This window comes from Branchiostoma floridae, chromosome 7 (assembly GCF_000003815.2).
Source record: "Branchiostoma floridae strain S238N-H82 chromosome 7, Bfl_VNyyK, whole genome shotgun sequence".
In the NCBI taxonomy this organism is placed as follows: Eukaryota; Metazoa; Chordata; class Leptocardii; order Amphioxiformes; family Branchiostomatidae; genus Branchiostoma; species Branchiostoma floridae.
In genome coordinates, this window is record NC_049985.1 from 22,776,840 (window position 1) to 22,795,322 (window position 18,483).

Genomic DNA, 18,483 nt, shown 5'->3' on the forward strand with positions numbered 1-18,483 from the left:
TTTAGGTCCCACTCGCAGCAATACATCAATGAGACCCTAATTACATTGCGTTATCTAAAGCTAGCTAATGAGGAAGTTCTTACAGTACTTGGTAGTAACGAGTCTCACTCTACGATAGGATTAAGTACATACAATGTCAAGGTGACTTAAACAATTAACAAAGATTCATTTTACCGCCATTTTCTGTTGGTCCCTGACCTAGACTTAAGCCTTACGAAGTCGTTCCAAGCCAGAAGGTTTCTTGTAAGAGTTTGACTCGCTGAGAGGACCAGCCGGCCCTAGTGTCCGCACGCACCATGCTAATCAGTGAACACTTTTCCTTCAAGACATAACGGTTGACACAGGTAAGTACACTCACGCCAGCTTACACCTCACACAAGAAAACATGTTTAACATGAGCTCACTTGAAAACACAACGTGCTTCGAGATACCACAATATTTCCTTCTGGCCGTATGGAAGTGGAACAACGTTTTCCTCAAAGCAGGTAACTTTACTATCACAAAAATGGTCATCTTGAAGTTGATGTACAAACTTCTACAAGACAAACAACTCGAAGACTTTCTCTAAGCTCTAGGGAGAAAAGAACAGATACAGTTCAAAGATGATGGAAGCGGGAGATCTAGATTTGATGGATGCGTTTGACGCAGACGACATCGTTGCGGCGATCGAGGAAGAACGATTGCGGAGGGAAATGAAGAACCGCCGCTTCAGCGAGACGCTCTCCGAGGCGGCACAAGAAGCCATGCGGCTGGAGATGCAAGAATCGGCGGCTCTCCGACACAAGACGTCCCTGTCGGAGGTCATACACGAACCGACGCAGGCCGAGATACCGCCGGGGTCTCCCAACGGCGTGGCGTTGGACGAGGAAGCCTTCGTTGCCGAGACAAAAGATGTTGTTCCTGGCAAGGAGGATTGTGAAGAAGAAGACGACGTGTTCTGCGAGGGTGAAGGGATAGTTGTCAAAAATACTGACATTAAGATGAACTGAAGTAGCCTGTCCTCACAAGTTGAAGACGACTGAAAGAAGACTGTTGTTGACAACACCTTGGACAGAAAAAAAAACCGATCCGGAAATCTTGGTAAACATTATCATATATGCCTAAAAGGCAACCTCATTTGGAAGAAGGGATGTATTCTGGCAGTATAACATAACGTTATCTTTTGATATCGTACCAGATATCTTAGTCAATTCAGATATTTGTTACGACGTGTCTAATAATAGAAGTAACTGTTTATGTAGATGTATATGGTTTTGGTATTCAGCATGACTGAGCGCAGTAATGAGATATCCCTCTGCAAAAACGTACTTAAAGTACACAGAGAAGAGATTGAGTTTGATTATAAGCTGCTCTTGATTATTTTCTAATATTTTTATTGTTGCCATTCTTTCTAGAATAAAAAGTCCGTATCGCCGACGGATACACCGTCGACTTGTTTTGAAGTTAGTCACGGTACATATAATTTAATACACTGTGTGGAAACCACGATAAACAAATGATTATAAGGTAGACGTAGAAGTTACGTTGCTGTTCTAACTCTTGAGGTAAATAAACACAAGAAAAAAGCAGTACTTTCTTGTTGAGTTTGTTTGCTTTCTAGTTTTATTTTATCGCTATACAATTGGTAGTGCTTATGGACATCACTAAAACCTTTATTAGGCAACAGTATTTCGGTTCAATGTACGTTTAAATGGTATCATTTGACTAATCGGAGCAATGGCCTTGTAGGTAGTGTTCGTCTCATATTCGGTAGGTCGTAAATTCGATCCCTGGCCAAGTCATACTAAAAATTTTACTACATTAATGGTACATGTAGCTTTCTCTGCTTAGCACTAAGCATATTGGAATGAGTATTGTAGTTGAACACACACACACACACACACACACACACACGCACACACACACACCTAGGCCCTACTCAAGGCTTCACAGTTAAGTACCGTGTTTATCCACGTTGTGCGATGTGGTATGGCTAAACCACCATTGAGTGCTCGGTTGTTTGCTGACTAGAGAATAGGTGATGTAAAGAGTTTGCATTAGCCTATTCAACTTGCGACAACTTCCGATATGGCTTCTTGGATTTTGAGGTCACCACGTTTATTCTAATCCCTTTCGCTGTATGTAATTAACTGAATGAATAGACTCATAAATAGATGTTTAAAAAAATCTTTTTGTTATTCAAATTTTCTCTATCTAACGATAGCTTTGTGCTTTGTAAATAGTTATGCTTAAATGTATAAATCATAATTAATAAAAACCCTTTGCGTTCAACTCATCCTAGGGCTCCCTTTCCAGTAGACGGCGATCCCACTGCCTCCTAAAGTGGGTGGGTGTAACCTTTGATTTCATAAAACAAAATTATACAAAATCTAAAAGTGTTGCTGAAGCACTATAACGACTACAGTGCATACAAATATTCTTTTTCTTACATTCGTTGAGTGACCTGTTTTCTAGGTCACAGAGAGAGAGAGAAAGAGAGAGAGAGAGAACGTTGCGAGAGCGCCGTCCTAGTGGAAAGGGGGACCTAAAGAACTTATGTGGCTAGTTATACCCCCTTTCCACTAAGACGGCGCTCTTGTCGCGCTCTCTCTGCGACCTAAAATACGTATCTCTCAACGCATTGTATAGAAAAGAAACGAATCTTTTTACACTTGCTGTGTTTTGTTGTCTTCTCAGTCACACTTTTACTTTATGTATGATATACCCAATGTGAAAGCGAAGGTTACACATATTCCATTTAGGTCGCAGTGAGAGCGCAGCGCGATCGACATCTAGTGGAAAGGGGACCTTACTTCAAATCGACACTGTGTCTATGTGCACCAGTTGTCTAGAGGGTTCAGACGTCTGAAGTATACGGGAATTTGTACAGCTGCTCGTTTTAAGTGTCCTTCGGGTGGATAAAAAGTGAAGTCGTTTTCTTCTTTTGTCTTGAAGACGATAATGAGCACAAGATGAACGTCCTGCAGGACGGTGTCTGTGTTCTAGGACGTGAAGACGTCTGGAAGAATGCGAAGGTCACTAAAGAAGAAACGACGATTTTTCTAAAGAAGTTGCCATAGTAAACAGAACAAGAAAAGATTCTAAAATATTGACGCCACGATAATCAGCTGTTTGTCTAGAAACTACAGCAGAAGTATGGAGAGTTATAATTCTTGTAGGCGACGGTTGTGACGGATATGTTCAATGAATCTACAGCAGAAGTATGGAAAGATGTACTTCTGGGCCACGGTAGTGACGAATATGTGCAATATGAGGTTCAGTCATAAGCCTATGTCTAATGTGAACTGCAACTCTATCAAACGGTTGAGTCTGTGTTCCAGTCGCCGCCATCCTTCTTTAACTTTGAACATCGTATTGCAACATTCTCGGGTCGCAAATGGGAATGCAGATCGTATTGAGGTCAAAAGATTAGATACGGAACTGACCAATATATTCTACTCCCCCGCCCCCCTCTCCCGCCAAAAAGTTGAAAACAAGATGGCCGCCATCAGAGTCAGTTGAGTGTAAGATGACATCATCTGGACTGAAATATGAAGGAGGTCTATAGTTGTTGTCTACCCAACTCCAGTTTTCCACCCACTCACCGGTTCACACGTTCTCTTAAGGCTCTTAAGGACCTTATAACGAAGGAACGGGTTACCACTTGAAGTTGAAGTGTTTGTCTTAGCGGTATAGTGATACATGAGAAGAACTGTTGCCGAGTTGAGATAATCTTACCTTTGGGAACCTGACACTCATTTAGGGCATTCTTATGACTTGCTTCACGAGCACTTACTGAAAAAAAAAATTCGGCGCAGGGTTGGGAATAATGCTTCGGTTCGGTCACAGTTGCCTCGCTGCCCGTCAGAATTATAGCCCCGACCAGGCCCCAAAGCCACAGATTTGTCCCGGTGGACCTTTCGATTTTAGTCTCTACCAGACTCCATAGGTCGCAGGAAAAACCGTTACATAGAAATGAAACAAATAGAGGAGTAAGACGCGCAACCCACGGAGAGGAAATAAGTTCCCTGACCGGCCGACTACCCTAGCGTACTTTTGCCTATTTGTCCAATTTCTACTATTTCTACTATTAGACCACCGATCCGCGTAGCCTGGTAAAGGCCATCTCGATTTGTTTACGATTAGCGTAAGGCGTCTATTTGTTAACGGGTCCCGGTTTGATTTTAACTCTAACGTAAGATAAACACGGGGCCCGGCCGTGTCTATAAACAACCTGGTAGCCAGTGGGTGTCCCACGGGGCCACGTAGGGGCCTAACGTGCAAAAACACAGAAACAGTCCGTAAACTACCCGGCGGGGCCCCTTTTCCCAATTGTGTCCGAAACATAATATTGAATCCATTCTACTCTATGTCCAGTAAATGCTGTTCTTTTGCTCGCATTTAAGCACAGTATGTATTTCCCAGCTTTGATATCGCACTAGATTTTAAGTCGGCCAATGCAGACGAAGTTTAAAGACTAGTAGGAAAACTTGACGACCAACCCCTCACCACAGATTACCTTGCTCACGACATACTCTTAAGGCTCCCTAGACGGCGATCGTGCTGCGCTCTCACTGCAACCTACGTAGGATATGTGTAACCTTCGCTTTCACACTTGGTATATCATACAAAACGTATAAGAATGACTGAGAAGACAACAAAGCACACAAAGTGTAAAAATATTCGTTTCTTTGATATACAACTCGTTGAGAAATCTGTCAAATTCTAGGTCGCAGAGAGAGCGCGGCGAGAGCGCCGTCCTAGTGGAAAGGCGGTAAAACCATGGTGTGAAGAAAGTCGGGAGGCCTTGGTTGGCCATGTGTGACAGGGGCTTTACCCACAGAAGAACTGACTTGTAAAGAATCAATGAGGTGGTATATGGGGGATCTTTGCGATCCCCTTCAATCCTAGTGGTAGGTACCACTTGGTATCAGATAAAAATAGTTGAATAGTAGTACTAAAGCGGGTGTCTTACTGGGTCTCGCCTATTGTCGACAAAATGTGGTGGCAACTGTGCAATTTTTTTTTTAAATTTTCCCTCGCGTGGGTAAAATACCTCTACAGACAAAAATGGCTGCGCCCTGAATGTCATATCCTCATTATCGACCGCAACGTGATATATATTTTATCAGAAATTGCAGTGTTGCCACTGTACTATAAGCCAAAATTGAATGCACCATGAAAAGTGTAGATTCCCAGCCGAATAATAATTTCAAATAATACATGCTGCATTTTCTGCTTCTCACTCAATACTTCGCAAAGGGAACAGTAGTTTAAAACACACCAGTGGACTGCTTCAGTTATTGCACAAAGCTGTGTGGCCCAATGACTATTAGAACGGAGATGGTAGCCACCCTAAACTTGCGTCATGCTTTCGTCACTGCGGAGTCCGAAAGGTACTCAACGAATTTCAGGGAAAAAAATTTCTTACCTTTTGTGAATTTTGTCGTCTTCTAAGTCATACGTATTACTCAATATGCTAATTTAAAAAGAAAATCTGCGAAAATACGTGGCGTAGTGAACGAACCACGCAGTGACGCAAGTGCAGTGAGAAGGCACCTTAAGTACCATCAGGACCTAAACAAAAGGTGCACTCCCATTGCACCTGTGATAAGCTTGCGTGACTGCGGGGTTCGAAAGATACTCAACGAATTCCAGAGATGAAGAACGAATTTTCTTTCTTTTTGTGTATTTTGTCGTCTTCTTAGTCATACTTTCACGTATTGCGCAATATCTAAATTATAAAAATAAAAAAAAATCGGAGAAAATAACAAAACAGTGACCCCCGAACCCAATGAATCCCGCAGTGACGCCAGTTTGACACAAGTGCGGTGGGAGCGCACCTTAAAACAGAATAGATGATACGAAAGGCATGTCCAGAATGCGATAATTTTTCTGACATCTGGCGATTGTTGATGATATACAGAGAGGAGCTTTTCAAACTGACCCATGTGAAAAATGGCCGAATAATCCAGCTGACCGGTACCAGGTTGTACCGGACAAGCAAACAAAAGGGGGTCAGTCTTTAAATGCCTCGTTAAAGCGATATGATCATTAGCCATTCTTTTTGGTTTAAAGATACTGAGAAGGGATTTGTACGGCACTTCTGAATTGTGAACGTTGGAAATGCAAAATCTCACTAGGACGGCGACCAAATATTTAGTAGAGCGCTCAACATAAAAACAAAACAAAAGTTTTAACGCTCTGTGTGTGTTTTGTAGTCTTTTCAGTGATAATTTTACATTTTGCATGATATTCCAATTGTTATCAAATGCTTCATATATTCTCATAGATATTTCGGTAGGGGCGTAAAGGTGGACTTTCACTGCTCTTGGGGTACCGGTGAGGCACTGCGGGGTTCTTACACTGCGGCACAGTTTTGTTATTTTCGCGTGTTTTTTTTTTTATAATCTAGATATTGCGTAATACGTAAAAGTATGTAGAAGACAACAAAACAGAAAAAAATCCGTTCTTTATCCCTGAAATTCGTTGAGTCATCTACGAACCCCGCAGTGCCGCACTGGTGCCCCAAGTGCAGTGCGAGTCCACCTTTACACGGGGTCCCGTGTTCCTGGAAGTGCATCCAATACGTTACAACAGCCTCATTACTCAGATAGGTAGCTAAACTTGCTGTACTTCAAGGTGAATCAGCGAATAAAATCCAGTAGTCACGACTACGATGATTCAACGTATCAAAAAACCATTATGAACGTACTAAACTATGCCCAGGCTTGTCAGGAAGGGAGGCTTTGTATAATCTTCGAATTCGTATCTTCTTCCACATCAGCTCCAATAAGCTAGGCGTGTTGGTACGCTAATGGACCCTACAGGAATCAGTAATGTTAGCTCATTCAGCTGTAGAGTGAAAGCATACTTGGGAATTACTGTTTCAATATTCACTCTAAAAGTCCTATCTTGTAGAACATATGTATAACCTCGAGGGCTAAAATGTACCATTGCGAAATATACTTTGTTGTTGTTCACCTTTTTCACCTAGTGGCACATATATTAGCAAGTTCCCTTGCTGTTTCTGTAGAAGGGTAAATTTTTACACTTTACATGCAGGTAGGTATTGCTAGCCCTTCCCCTTCAACTTGCTTGGGACACTTTTTCTAATACGGGAACCCGTTTACACCCCTTCCGAAAGATGGGTGCAGCCCTAACCAATAAGATGCCCTTACCAGAATTGAACCGGGTTCTAATATTAAAAATATGCGCTCAACTTTACAAGCTGAGCTACAGGGATATCCCAAGAAATTTACTTATGAAGATGTTAGTCGTACTTTCTATATTGTTTTGCAGTTGCCGCGATATGAATAGCAAATAAACACAAATAAACAAACATTATGTTACAACACAAGTACTTACAATCTTATGTATAGTCGACTTTATTCATTACGATACGAAAAATAGAAATGTTACATATGAATCAATACTTTCTGTTTTGTTCTATATAGTTACATTGAAACTATTTACACACATACAAACGCACACCAACAAAAGGAATTTAAAAAGGCACTGACATATTTACAAAAGTATGGACGGTTCGATAAGGGATATCGATCTTTATGTCTTATTTTCTCAAGAAAACAACTCTTCAAGGAAATACAAACATACACTTCCTTATGTCTCATCCTACTTCTAATGTAGGGTCTTACTTGTGCAAACAATGCGTTTAGATTAAAACCAGTTACGTTTAGTTAAAATTCAAAATATAAAAGTTTTAAAGCAACCAAAACACCAAATGTTGGACAGTTTTTGTAGGAATGAAGAAAGATTGATAAAACAAAGTTTCTTGCGAGGCTGATTCATGACATAGCTCCTTGCAGAAAATTAAGAAAATGAAATTGTAAACAATTTTTAGAACTAATAAAAAATTGAAAGTTGATGAGAAAGTATCATAAAAAATAGAAATTAAAAAAAAGAAAATTACAAGAAAATGACGCCGTTGTTTGATATGTCTGTAACAGTGCAGTGAATCCTTCGGTGGTACATATAGTGATATACGACCGCCTGTCGTAAGTATTCGTGATCAATTTGAAACCAAAAGTCAAGTATATATCTGTACATTTAACAAATATCTACAGAATGCAACAATATTGAAAAGTTATATTTGATAAAGTCTGATATAAAACACTGTTGGTTAGTCTCAGTGTAAACAAATTTTGTTCCTGTTGGACATATGGATGAGAAAGTCGCACAATGATCTCTGAAACGTTTCTGTGCCACACACAATGATCTCCAAGCGTTACTACGATAGTCCGCGATATAGTCTCCCTCTTTCCACTAGGGACTGCGACGGCCCTGCTACCGCTGAACGACAAAGATTTGACAAATTGCTCGATGAATTTCAAAGATAAAAACCTTATTTTCTTACGTTTTGTGTGTTTTCTTGTCACTTCAGTAATGGATTTTTATCTTCCTTCGTATTCTAATTATAAATTCAAGGGCCATACAAATCTTGTACGCTCGCTGTACGGTCGCTGTACGTTCGTTTACGATCACAGTTTAGTGAAATGGGTGCCTTAAAAGTCTCTGAAATGATAAAGTCCTTCGTTTATACGTGAATCATTCCCTCTCAATTATAGGAGGCAGTGCTGAGATGGGTTCGGAGTCCTTTTCTCCTGGTTGACAGAAGGCGGGAAACCTGTTAGGAAGAGAGTTGACCCAATCCGAACATTTCTTCATGACAGCTTGTCTTCTCTCTTCTTCTTCGGTATACCCCTGTAGCCACTCCATGCTTTCTTCTGTCAGTCCGGTGGGGTCTAGAACTCTACTAGCCGTCGCTAGAGGTGTGAGTTTCTTCCGCCCGTCGGCACGAGCTTCGTCGCGGTAGGAATCCGTCTTCCAGAGTTCGTATATCTCGTTCAGTCTACAACCGGTGTCACGTTGGGTCCCCCGTGTTGGCGGTGGGGACTGATTCTGGTTGTTGTTGTTGGTAGTATTTTCCGCAACACCTGCACCGTCTTGTTGTTTGACGTCAGGCGGGGAAGGAGGCTTGGGCCGCCGAGGATGCTCCCGAGACTGCCCCCTGAGTCGTTCACGCGAAGGTTCCCGCCTGCTAATCCTACTAGGCGGCGGTAGCACAGTTCTATCCCCGCTCTGCTTTCTCTGAACATGCGTCGTCGTCGGTGGGAAAGAAATCCTCGCTGTGACGGTAGCATCACCAGACGTTTCTCTTGGCGGTGGCCCCCAGTATGTTGAGTTGGTTCTCCCCGTGAGTCCCACATTCACCGGACGATTGCGGCGTCCTGTTCCTGGTATATCCATGATGTGTACGTTTCTGGGAACCAGTACGGCGCCCTGAGATGCCATGTTTTCTAGTCTGGTTCCAGAATGATCGTTCTGAGCCGGTGGTTTGTCCTTTATACACCGTGCTGATACGTGTACGTCAGTTTCCCCTGAGGCGAGGATCACGCCCACTCAGTTTATCTCACACGGGGATCAGGTGTGCTGTACAGGACATACTGAAAGGACGGCAAACATAAACCCATTGTTAAAACATGTTTCCTGGAAATAACACATTGAATTTCGCTTTTCCTTTTGTTATTTCTCCTATATTTATCATACGTTCTTAATGAATTGCATCAGTTTAGTTCCCCTAGGGTATAGTAAAATCAGTTGGTGATATGCTTAGTCTTGTACTAATAGTTAATGAACAATTAATAAAATTCGAAAGATAGACAGAATTGTTGCTGCCATATAGAATTCACAAATCTTTATTGATAAACAATTGTTTAAATACATTCTGAAAATGTAGATATAGGTTAAATTTCGACAAAAATGCAAGTTCCTGTAACAGTTATAAACATATCAACGTTTAGACGAGAGGAACAGCCAACCTTTCTTATCGACTTTTAAACCCCAATATTGTTGCAATTGTTGCATGTAAAAATAGATAAAGACATTTATTGTAGATTGTTAGTAAACCGGCCTTAGTACAGGTTTAAACAAGACTAGTTAGAAATTGATTAATGTAAAGTACACTATAGCTATCAGCTAAAATTAAACAGAGAAATTTATTTCCGATTTCGTCGCTTTTAGCTTCAGTAGAAACTGCATGAAGACCAGATTTATTTTCAACTGTACCTTTATATAGCTGCTAGAGAAATATGAATGTTTCAACAATTCTTAATATTCTGCTGGGTAAAATTAGATTTAAAGCACTGTTAGTCTCCAAAAAGTAGTCAAGAATTGTGACATAGCATTTGACTATATATTTTGTTTTGAGAGTTAACTTTGCCACCAAAGGCACAAGAAATGTATGTGAACGGTCAAGGTAAGAACTTATTGTAAAATGTATCCCCCAACAACCTTACACTGATTGGACGAATTCAACGACTTTGAGTGACAATAGACGAATCAGTGACGGTGTTCCTTAGGGAGGGACAATGACGTAACGGCATCGCATTGAAGGCAGAATGGGGATATCAAATGTCTGAGTGCATTATGTTTGTTTATCCAAAAATGTATTACAATATTTTGATAAGATGTTTTGAGAGGTTTTGCTTTGTGTGGCACAGTTTTGTGGTCCCTATTTCCCAAGGCTTATCCTTACCATATACAGACAGACAGACAGACTTACAGACAGACAGGCAGCCAGGCAGCCAGGCAGGCATGCAGACAGACAGACAGAAGTTTTATTTTGAACGTTTCTTAACATATTTTTTATATGTTCGCCAAGAAGATTATGTTTTTGGTTGCTTGCATCTGTGTATATGTATCTATGAACAAGATGATAGTTAGCATGTCGGTACATATAATTCGATTTTTGGCCCTCTAACGGTTTGTTAGGGTATTGCAGTTGAAGTTCTGTTTTTTATATATCGTGTTCTGGATATTTTTTTGATTTTAGTGTTTCTTTTTACTTATGTATACACATCAAGTAACAATTTAAAAATGGCATTTTATCAGAAACAGTGCCGACCGCTACATAATTTTTATTTCTAAAAAATCCAAACAACAATAGAACTGTGAAGCATCGTATACATTGGATATTTTGTTGCCTATACATATATGTTGTCTCTACGTACACATCTACTACCAGAGGACTACATGTGTCCAACAATACTAATGAATGGTTAAATAGGCGCGGTCCTAAGCCATTAAGCTGTACTCTATTGACCACTAATGGCCACCGGGGGCTATTTTTGGACCCTGTGACCACATCCCTCTTTTGTTTCTTGTCCAAACATCATCCTCGACTTCCGTTTAAAACGCCGTTGTGGTCCTTTCAACTCTGCCCCACTAATTGAAAGACTCTTTACAACAAGTATATGATAAATGAGTTGGTGTGGTTAGACCACCCGTCCGTAAGGGTGGAGTGCTAACATGGACTGATGAATGTGTTAGTTAGTGACTGTGTGCATATAATAGACAGGTCTAACAGTACAAAGTGTGTGTATGTTTGTACTAAAACAGTACAAGCTTAAGATCCGACACTATGTCTTTTCAGCCACACACAACCGTCACGACGTTCAATCTTTCATCCCTAATTCTGGTCTACCGCACTTCTATTGAATAGTTTTGTCATTATCAAAACCTAAATTTAGAATTTATATTTCATCTCTTTTGTAAGCTAGATGTTTGTGAGATATAGGTCTTGGCACAACGTGTAGACATACAATTTGCTCGTTTCCTTTCAATGCAAGCAAGCGGAACGACGGTAGACTAAAAGTGCTGTTCAATTAAAGAAGGGTCCGTGTAAGGTACAATACATGAACAGAAGTTGACAGAACAGTACTAATATTGCGACAAAACCCCATAGATACCTCAGGAAAGTTCACTCAATCAACCAATCAAACAATTAATCAATATAATTTGGATGATTCTTTTTGTGTAAAATGAAGCACAATATTCAAGACGGTTGTGTCGAACCTTTCAGGTATCTTTTTAACATATCAATTTTTGAAATCTAGTTAAATATCTCCCTATAAATTTAACACGTTTCCCGTACTAAAGATATGCTCTCTGTGAGGTAGCAATAGACAACAACAACAACAACAACAGAGAGGTCACCACCCTCCTTTAAAAACGCTTCGTCATAGACTGTTTTTATGATCGACGGACCGTAAAATAATAGGAACATCTCAAAATACCTGGGAACAAAAGTCGCCATACCAGAGCGTGATTTTAGACTACAGAGACTGACACAAAAGATGACGCCGGTGGTCGCGGTGCATCAAACGTTTGGCTGTCTATGATTGACAGTTGTAACTGACGTGAGAAATCGTTCTTTTCTGAAAATGCTCTGGTACGGGAAATTGTTTTACAGTAGGTGATGCGATAACATCCGTGTCACTATTCGTTATTCTTTTCATTTATCTATTGAGATGTACAACATTTGTAAAATGATTGACATAACAGGTGACTATCACCTTTTCAAGATGTCAACACGGAGATCAGACTGTAAGGTTTAATCCTCTCACATTGAGAAGGACACTTACTCTTTTCGAAAACTACAGTTAGATTTTAAACATACTACAGGTTTGAGTTTCCTCAAACTAACACTGAACGTCTTATTTTATGTACATTTCGAGGGCGCAATCGGATTTTTATTTTATGTGAGTGAAAAGATAGGTGTAAAGTATCATTCACATGGAAACAACACTAACGCCTGTAAGGGATTTGAAGGAACCTTCAAATTGTAAGGTTACAACCCTAGCCACAAAACTACCTTGCCAACTTATTCTACTATACTGTGTATTTTTGAATTTTAATAGACGGATTCAAACATACAGTGTAGGTCGTCTCCCCTCTTATTGATGGGAAAAACATGGTCTGTGTAACACAAATGCTGTCCGGGGCTGTAACTGGCCCCTCCCCGCAGAGGATGCCGGCATATGTTGGGCGGGCTGCTATAAGTGAGATTTAATCAGGCTAAGAAAAACACATACTCCTCCAAAAATACGTCAGTACTAAGATGGAAGACTTCAGCCTGAAAGCAGCACTAATGTACCGTACCGGGTTATGGTTAATCTTCCACAGTGAGTGGCGACAGTGAAATGTCTCCTGAGTACGGCAACGCTCCTCTGACTGTCTTATCGTCAAGATCAAAATATAGAGGAAACGCCTGGCGGCTAGATCTAAGGCGATAGACAAAGGCTAAACGTACGACTGCGAGTCAGTGTGTAAATGTGTGACCTCTGTAGTGCTGTATATGTTTCTGTAGCACCATCAGAATATAATTTTACAGGGAGGGGGGGGGGGGGGAAGGCTAGTTTGCCCTTCGTGATCGAAGCTAGTGACCTCCACTAACATGGAACCCTCATTTTACGTCCCGTCCGAAGGGCGAGTGCAGCCCCAATCGAGATGCCCAGAAAGGATTTGAACTAAGGTCTCCCGTCATCTCTCTGGTTGAGATTAACCCTCAAACCACCGTATGGGGTCAAAACTGACCCCAGGCACATATCAATGTGTGCCATTATGTCATTTCTAGTCGAAAACAAATTTCCTTCCAGGAGTTTGTTTGTAGATCTGTCCTATAACTTCTTATACGTTTTTACCGAGATTGGCTCATTGTTGATTAAGTTATCCTCGAAAGTTTCTACATGGTCCAGTGGGGTCAAAACTGACCCCAGCGTTTTTTTAAACAAACTTTTGCGACCCACACCTAAACTACTTCTTGTAGGATCACGAAATTTTCAGAGAATGATGTACATGTAAGCCAAAATTACTGTACCAACTTTTGTGCCATTATCATGTCATATGACGACATTATGGCGTCATCTAGGTAATATCGGCCGCCATCTTGGATTTTGACTGATTACGTCATCAAATTAGCATAAATTATGAATATTGAGTCCTGAAATTTATGTTGAATTTTATAAGATGTGATAAACAATTGTTATTTGCCAAGAAAACCTTAAAACTAAAATGTTTAATACAAAATTAGAGAATTTCGTAATAAATATGCCTGTCAGAATTCCGTTGCCATGGCAACATAAAAAATGATGAACATACTTTGTTCACTGAAAATGTTTGCTATCAACATTTTGTAAAAAGTTACCAAGTTTGGTGGCCCTAGCATAAGCCATTCAGGCACTATATGGCATTGAAGCTGGTACAGGCATCAAAAACCTCCTTCCCGGTCTGAATAGCGTTGGTGCAAAATGTGGTCCTCATGATCTTTTGCATAAATTATGATAATGAGCTAGAAGTATTGTCACCTAATCATGTCAGACTGTCCCACGTAGATTATTGAAACTATACATATATACAAATCACAAAAAGATTCACACAAAAAACTGTATTTGTACAAAACGTTTTGGGGTCAGTTTTGACCCCATACGGTAATCTACGTCACAAAAAAGCTACGGTGGTTTGAGGGTTAAGCTAATCGGATTTTGTGTAAATCGGATTCTGAATTAATCTTATTTTGAAACAAACAGTTGGTTTGCTTTGCTTAGTTAGCCATTCCGGCATGGTTTTGCAATAAAGTTATCGTCAATAATAATGGATACAAAAGGGGCTGCTTTGTATATGCGATATTATGTATGTAGCACTACTCTTTCCAATAGAAGACCTTTGAACAGTTTTGACATTTGCCATTTCCTTATAGCCCCGGTACAGAGCTGCTATTTGACTATGGGATCAGGGTGGTCCATTTACTCTAAAGACAAGATTTCCAAGCGTCTATAGGTCCCTTTCAAACGCGGCTAGTGAAAGACTTACAGAGTTAGCCTTTTTCGCAGCCTTTTAGGGGCCTTAATTATGCGTTTTTTGTGTGTATGAAGGGATGGATAATCTCCAAGCAGATCCTACGGTGCCATAAGATAGTATCAAAGCTGGCCAAGGAGTATGGCCGGCTAAAAAGAGTCAAACGGCCACCTCCGGTCGCATACACACTCCTACGCCGGCTTCACTCCTCTGCCAGCTTTTGATACTATCTTATGCTACCGTAGGATCTGCTTGGAGATTAGGGGGTGTGGGCGACAGTTCGTGCTCAACGTATAGGCAAGGTCCTTATGCAATAAAATAATCGCCGGTGCTCCTATAAGGCTGCATATGAGGCTACAAAAAGCATGGCTTGACAAAGTGACGGCCGAGGATTGCTAGTTGGTATGGTCTTTAATACCGTCGGCTTTTCGTTGCCAGGCTGTATCTAATGGTTTTTAAGCCGTCACACGAATCCTACCTGCACATAATCGCCTTTCTTTTAGCCATTGTAAAATCCTAACCCCACACCTAAGTGACTCAGCTATTCGCTCAGCTATCTAAAATCTGTGATAATTTGTAAGGTCGCAGGTATACAAAGAATTTGATATGGGTGCAAACAATTATTGGCTGTCTTCAAATAAAGGGTGTGATTCGTTTCCAGAGGGTGCATGGTCCGGTGTTTGCTGTCTACACAACTCGTTTACACGTTTATGCGTCATACGTCATTCCGTTGTTTGGAATGTGTCAAAAATTTGTTTTTTGATCGTGACGAATCAATGAAGTCCTAACTTCGGAAACGCTGGTCCCTGACAACATAACCTGTCAAGTAGTATTTAGTGTTATATATCTAGGTATGGGCCAAAACAATGGGAAATTATTTAGTGGCAAAAATGACTGGAGTAAAAGGAAATCCAGCATTTTCTTTACATCGCCTAAGTTAGTATTTGCTTACACTTTTGATAATGTTAAACTTTTATCATAGAATAGAATATTTTAAAAAGTAACGGTAAAAGGGGGTCCTGAAGTATTTTTGAGTCTGTAGGGGGCAGTGGGTTTGTTATCCACTGTGTCTAGGATACGGTATAGGGAGGAATAGCCCAACTCTATCCTTCTATGGCCTCTTACCTCCTCAACCGAAGTCAGGTACTCATTTTTACACCAGGGTGTTTGAAGAAATTCATGTTAAGTGCCTTTCCAAAGGGTGCAACATCTAAGGGGATTCTAACCCATTACCTATGGATGCTGAACAAAACACCTGAACTATTATAACCCCTTATATATGAAATAAATTAGTCATTTCTTGCAAGAATGTAAAATGTAAACTGATATCTTCCATGTTCTTTACATAGCCATAATTTTTGCTTAAACCGTTGAAAATGTTACGAATTATTTTAAATTTGCCTGCTTTAAGTCAACTCAAAAACCTTATCCCAACTATTCTTCTATTTTCTTACAACAATGAAATTAAAGGCATAGGTCAACATGCTTAAGTTGTCATCGCGTTAAGGTTAAAATTTGAATGTCTTTTGCATGGGATTCTTTTATTTGCCACGAAAGCCTGGTTAACAATTAAGTTCTGATAACGTGCCACAAAGAGTATTTACTTTGCAAAAATTTGCCGGCTTTTAGAGCATACCGCTAATACCTGTGTAGTACACGTAGTAGCGTAACTGTTCCATCAAAATGGTATCTCTTACCATAGGCTATAATTTTAAAAGTTCACCTGGCAACGGCACGACTATGGTATGTATTGCACGCTACCGAGTCCATGATGTGATTTGTTTCGGTAAACACGACCATTAGATTTGACATGTTTAAAGCCTTGTACCTTCAACACGGAAAACTTGTCTCCAAAACACACTTAAGCCAATAGAGAAAATGCGTTGACTACAGGTAAAGAAAGACCGAACGTTGTAAGCGATACCAGTACGAATTGTCCCTACGGCGATTGCCCTTTTTAAAGAATCCTCTCAAAGTTCAATTCGGTAAAAAGACAGCTGGGATCGATTTCTACGGGTTTTCACTCAGGCGAAACGTGCATATCTCATACTCCATAGAACCCTGGATATAATAAAAGCACGTTAAAAACAAGTTGCAACCTTACCTTATAGCCTTATAGTTAAAGTCCAGAGGTAGCTTTCGGTGAATACCCAGTTTTTGAACTGCAACGTATCCTTGTTGAACATACAGGCGAATGTAGGAGCGAGTTTTTGTGGGCTACTTTCTATGCCCGGCTTTTCAGACCACTGCGCCAACGTTACTGAATGTCGTCAGAGCACCACCAAGAGTTCGTCCGTCGGGTTAGAAATGGGTCATGCCATCACCATGGCGACGGAGGAGCCCGCGCTCGTGATTGGTCGCCTGCAGTCAGTGCGCAAACGGATTACATCGTTTGCAAATCAAGCATTAACCCGAAGGACAAAGGGCGGGAAAATAGCACCGCTGAATAGAGGCTTGCGAATAAAGGACCCGTTACGTGTAAGATTGGAAAAGAACTGTGGAAAGAACGTGTCTAACACAATTTCCGAGCCACCAAAGTGGCAACGGGAAAATTTTACAGAGGGTGACCTCGGAGTATGTCGTCCATTTTTCTCACAAAAAGGCTGACATGTTTTCTTAGTCTCAGTAAAAACATTGTGAGTTCCGTTCAAGCTCTTGGGTCTTGGCGGTAGTGAAAGAACTTCAAGAACAACATTGTTTCACGGCATTTTGCATGCAAATGGCGGAGAACGTAGTTCATACGTCAGAAGCCTTCAGAAGTATTTTCTGACTACATTACGATAAAGAAAGTATTTTTTGGGTTGGAATGTCCCTTGACAACTTTGACGTACTTAGCCCGGAAATATGGACGGCTTCACTAGAACGGGAACCAAAGTTTAGATGCATCCCAACCAAGTTCCTGAAAACTACATATCCATCTACATCTTCAACTTTACTCTTAAAATGTTAAAAACCGAACTAGCCTTCACAACATTGGCGTCAAAAACCAACTAGCCATAGTGAGCATGAAACCCCCGTCGCCAAAGCCTGCCTAGAGACTAAAGAAAATCGTGTTCTTTTCTTATCCACACAAGCGTGACGCGGTTCCGACTGGTCGCCAGTGAAAGGTGCGCTTTTGAATCGATCCCCTTCAAGCCGTCGTCAGGTGGAAACGTTGGCATCGCGTATAGCATGGGACTGCAGGCTTTTATATATAAAGGAAATCTAGAAGTGCTTACAGATCTACAGAATCGTCAATGCTGCTTATGATGGTACTGTTCTACCAATAGAGAGCCTAATAGGAGCCTTTGAGTCTTAATGTATTCTTTTCAAGTCAGTTAGAACTTTTCAGCTTCGGTTCATGTAGTTTTTGATCAATGGATTGACTTGAGAATTAGGAAGTATACAGATTACAATGTCTACCATATTTGGCTATGCGTGTATGAAATAATACGTAGTTCTACGTGTTGTTGTAAGAAAACAAATTAAAGAAGAGATAGGTAAAGTAGATATTGTTGAAAAGCCATTAGATACCCAGGTGTTTGGGCAACGCATAGGTCCCGGTTCCAAATCCCCTAATGTTGTTCCTTTAATTGATACACGACTGTCCTCGCTTCACTCAAGTGTAGATAAGTACCTAGTTTCGGCTAAGAACGTCCCTCGAATAGAGCGTTATATGTACGCCCTTTGTTTCAGGAGAGCCACGCCTCACGCAAGTTTAAGAGCCCACCACACCCATCGCATTGTGAATGGATTAAATAAATCTCTCTGGATACACATGTATAGCCTCTACCAGGCTCCCAAGGTCGCTGGAAAATAGTAGAAATTGGCCAAATAGACTGAAAAGACATCAGAGGAGTTGGGTGG

The 18,483-nt window shown here is 40.8% G+C and overlaps 1 protein-coding gene across 1 annotated transcript; it reads right to left on the reverse strand.

Moving 5' to 3' along the window:
- Window positions 1–8,419: 8,419 nt before the first annotated feature.
- On the reverse strand, window positions 8,420–16,928 carry LOC118420371. Its single transcript, XM_035827169.1, has 2 exons — window positions 16,742–16,928; window positions 8,420–9,446 (listed from the first exon to the last, which is right to left on the reverse strand). Exon 2 carries the CDS (start codon window positions 9,292–9,294, stop codon window positions 8,548–8,550), a length of 747 nt encoding a protein of 248 aa, XP_035683062.1. The 5' UTR covers window positions 9,295–9,446; window positions 16,742–16,928; the 3' UTR covers window positions 8,420–8,547.
- Window positions 16,929–18,483: the final 1,555 nt, after the last annotated feature.

Coding starts and splice junctions, on each gene's coding strand:
- LOC118420371 (XM_035827169.1), bottom strand. CDS start 9,294: ATGGCATCTCAGGGCGCCGTACTGGTTCCCAGAAACGTACACATCATG.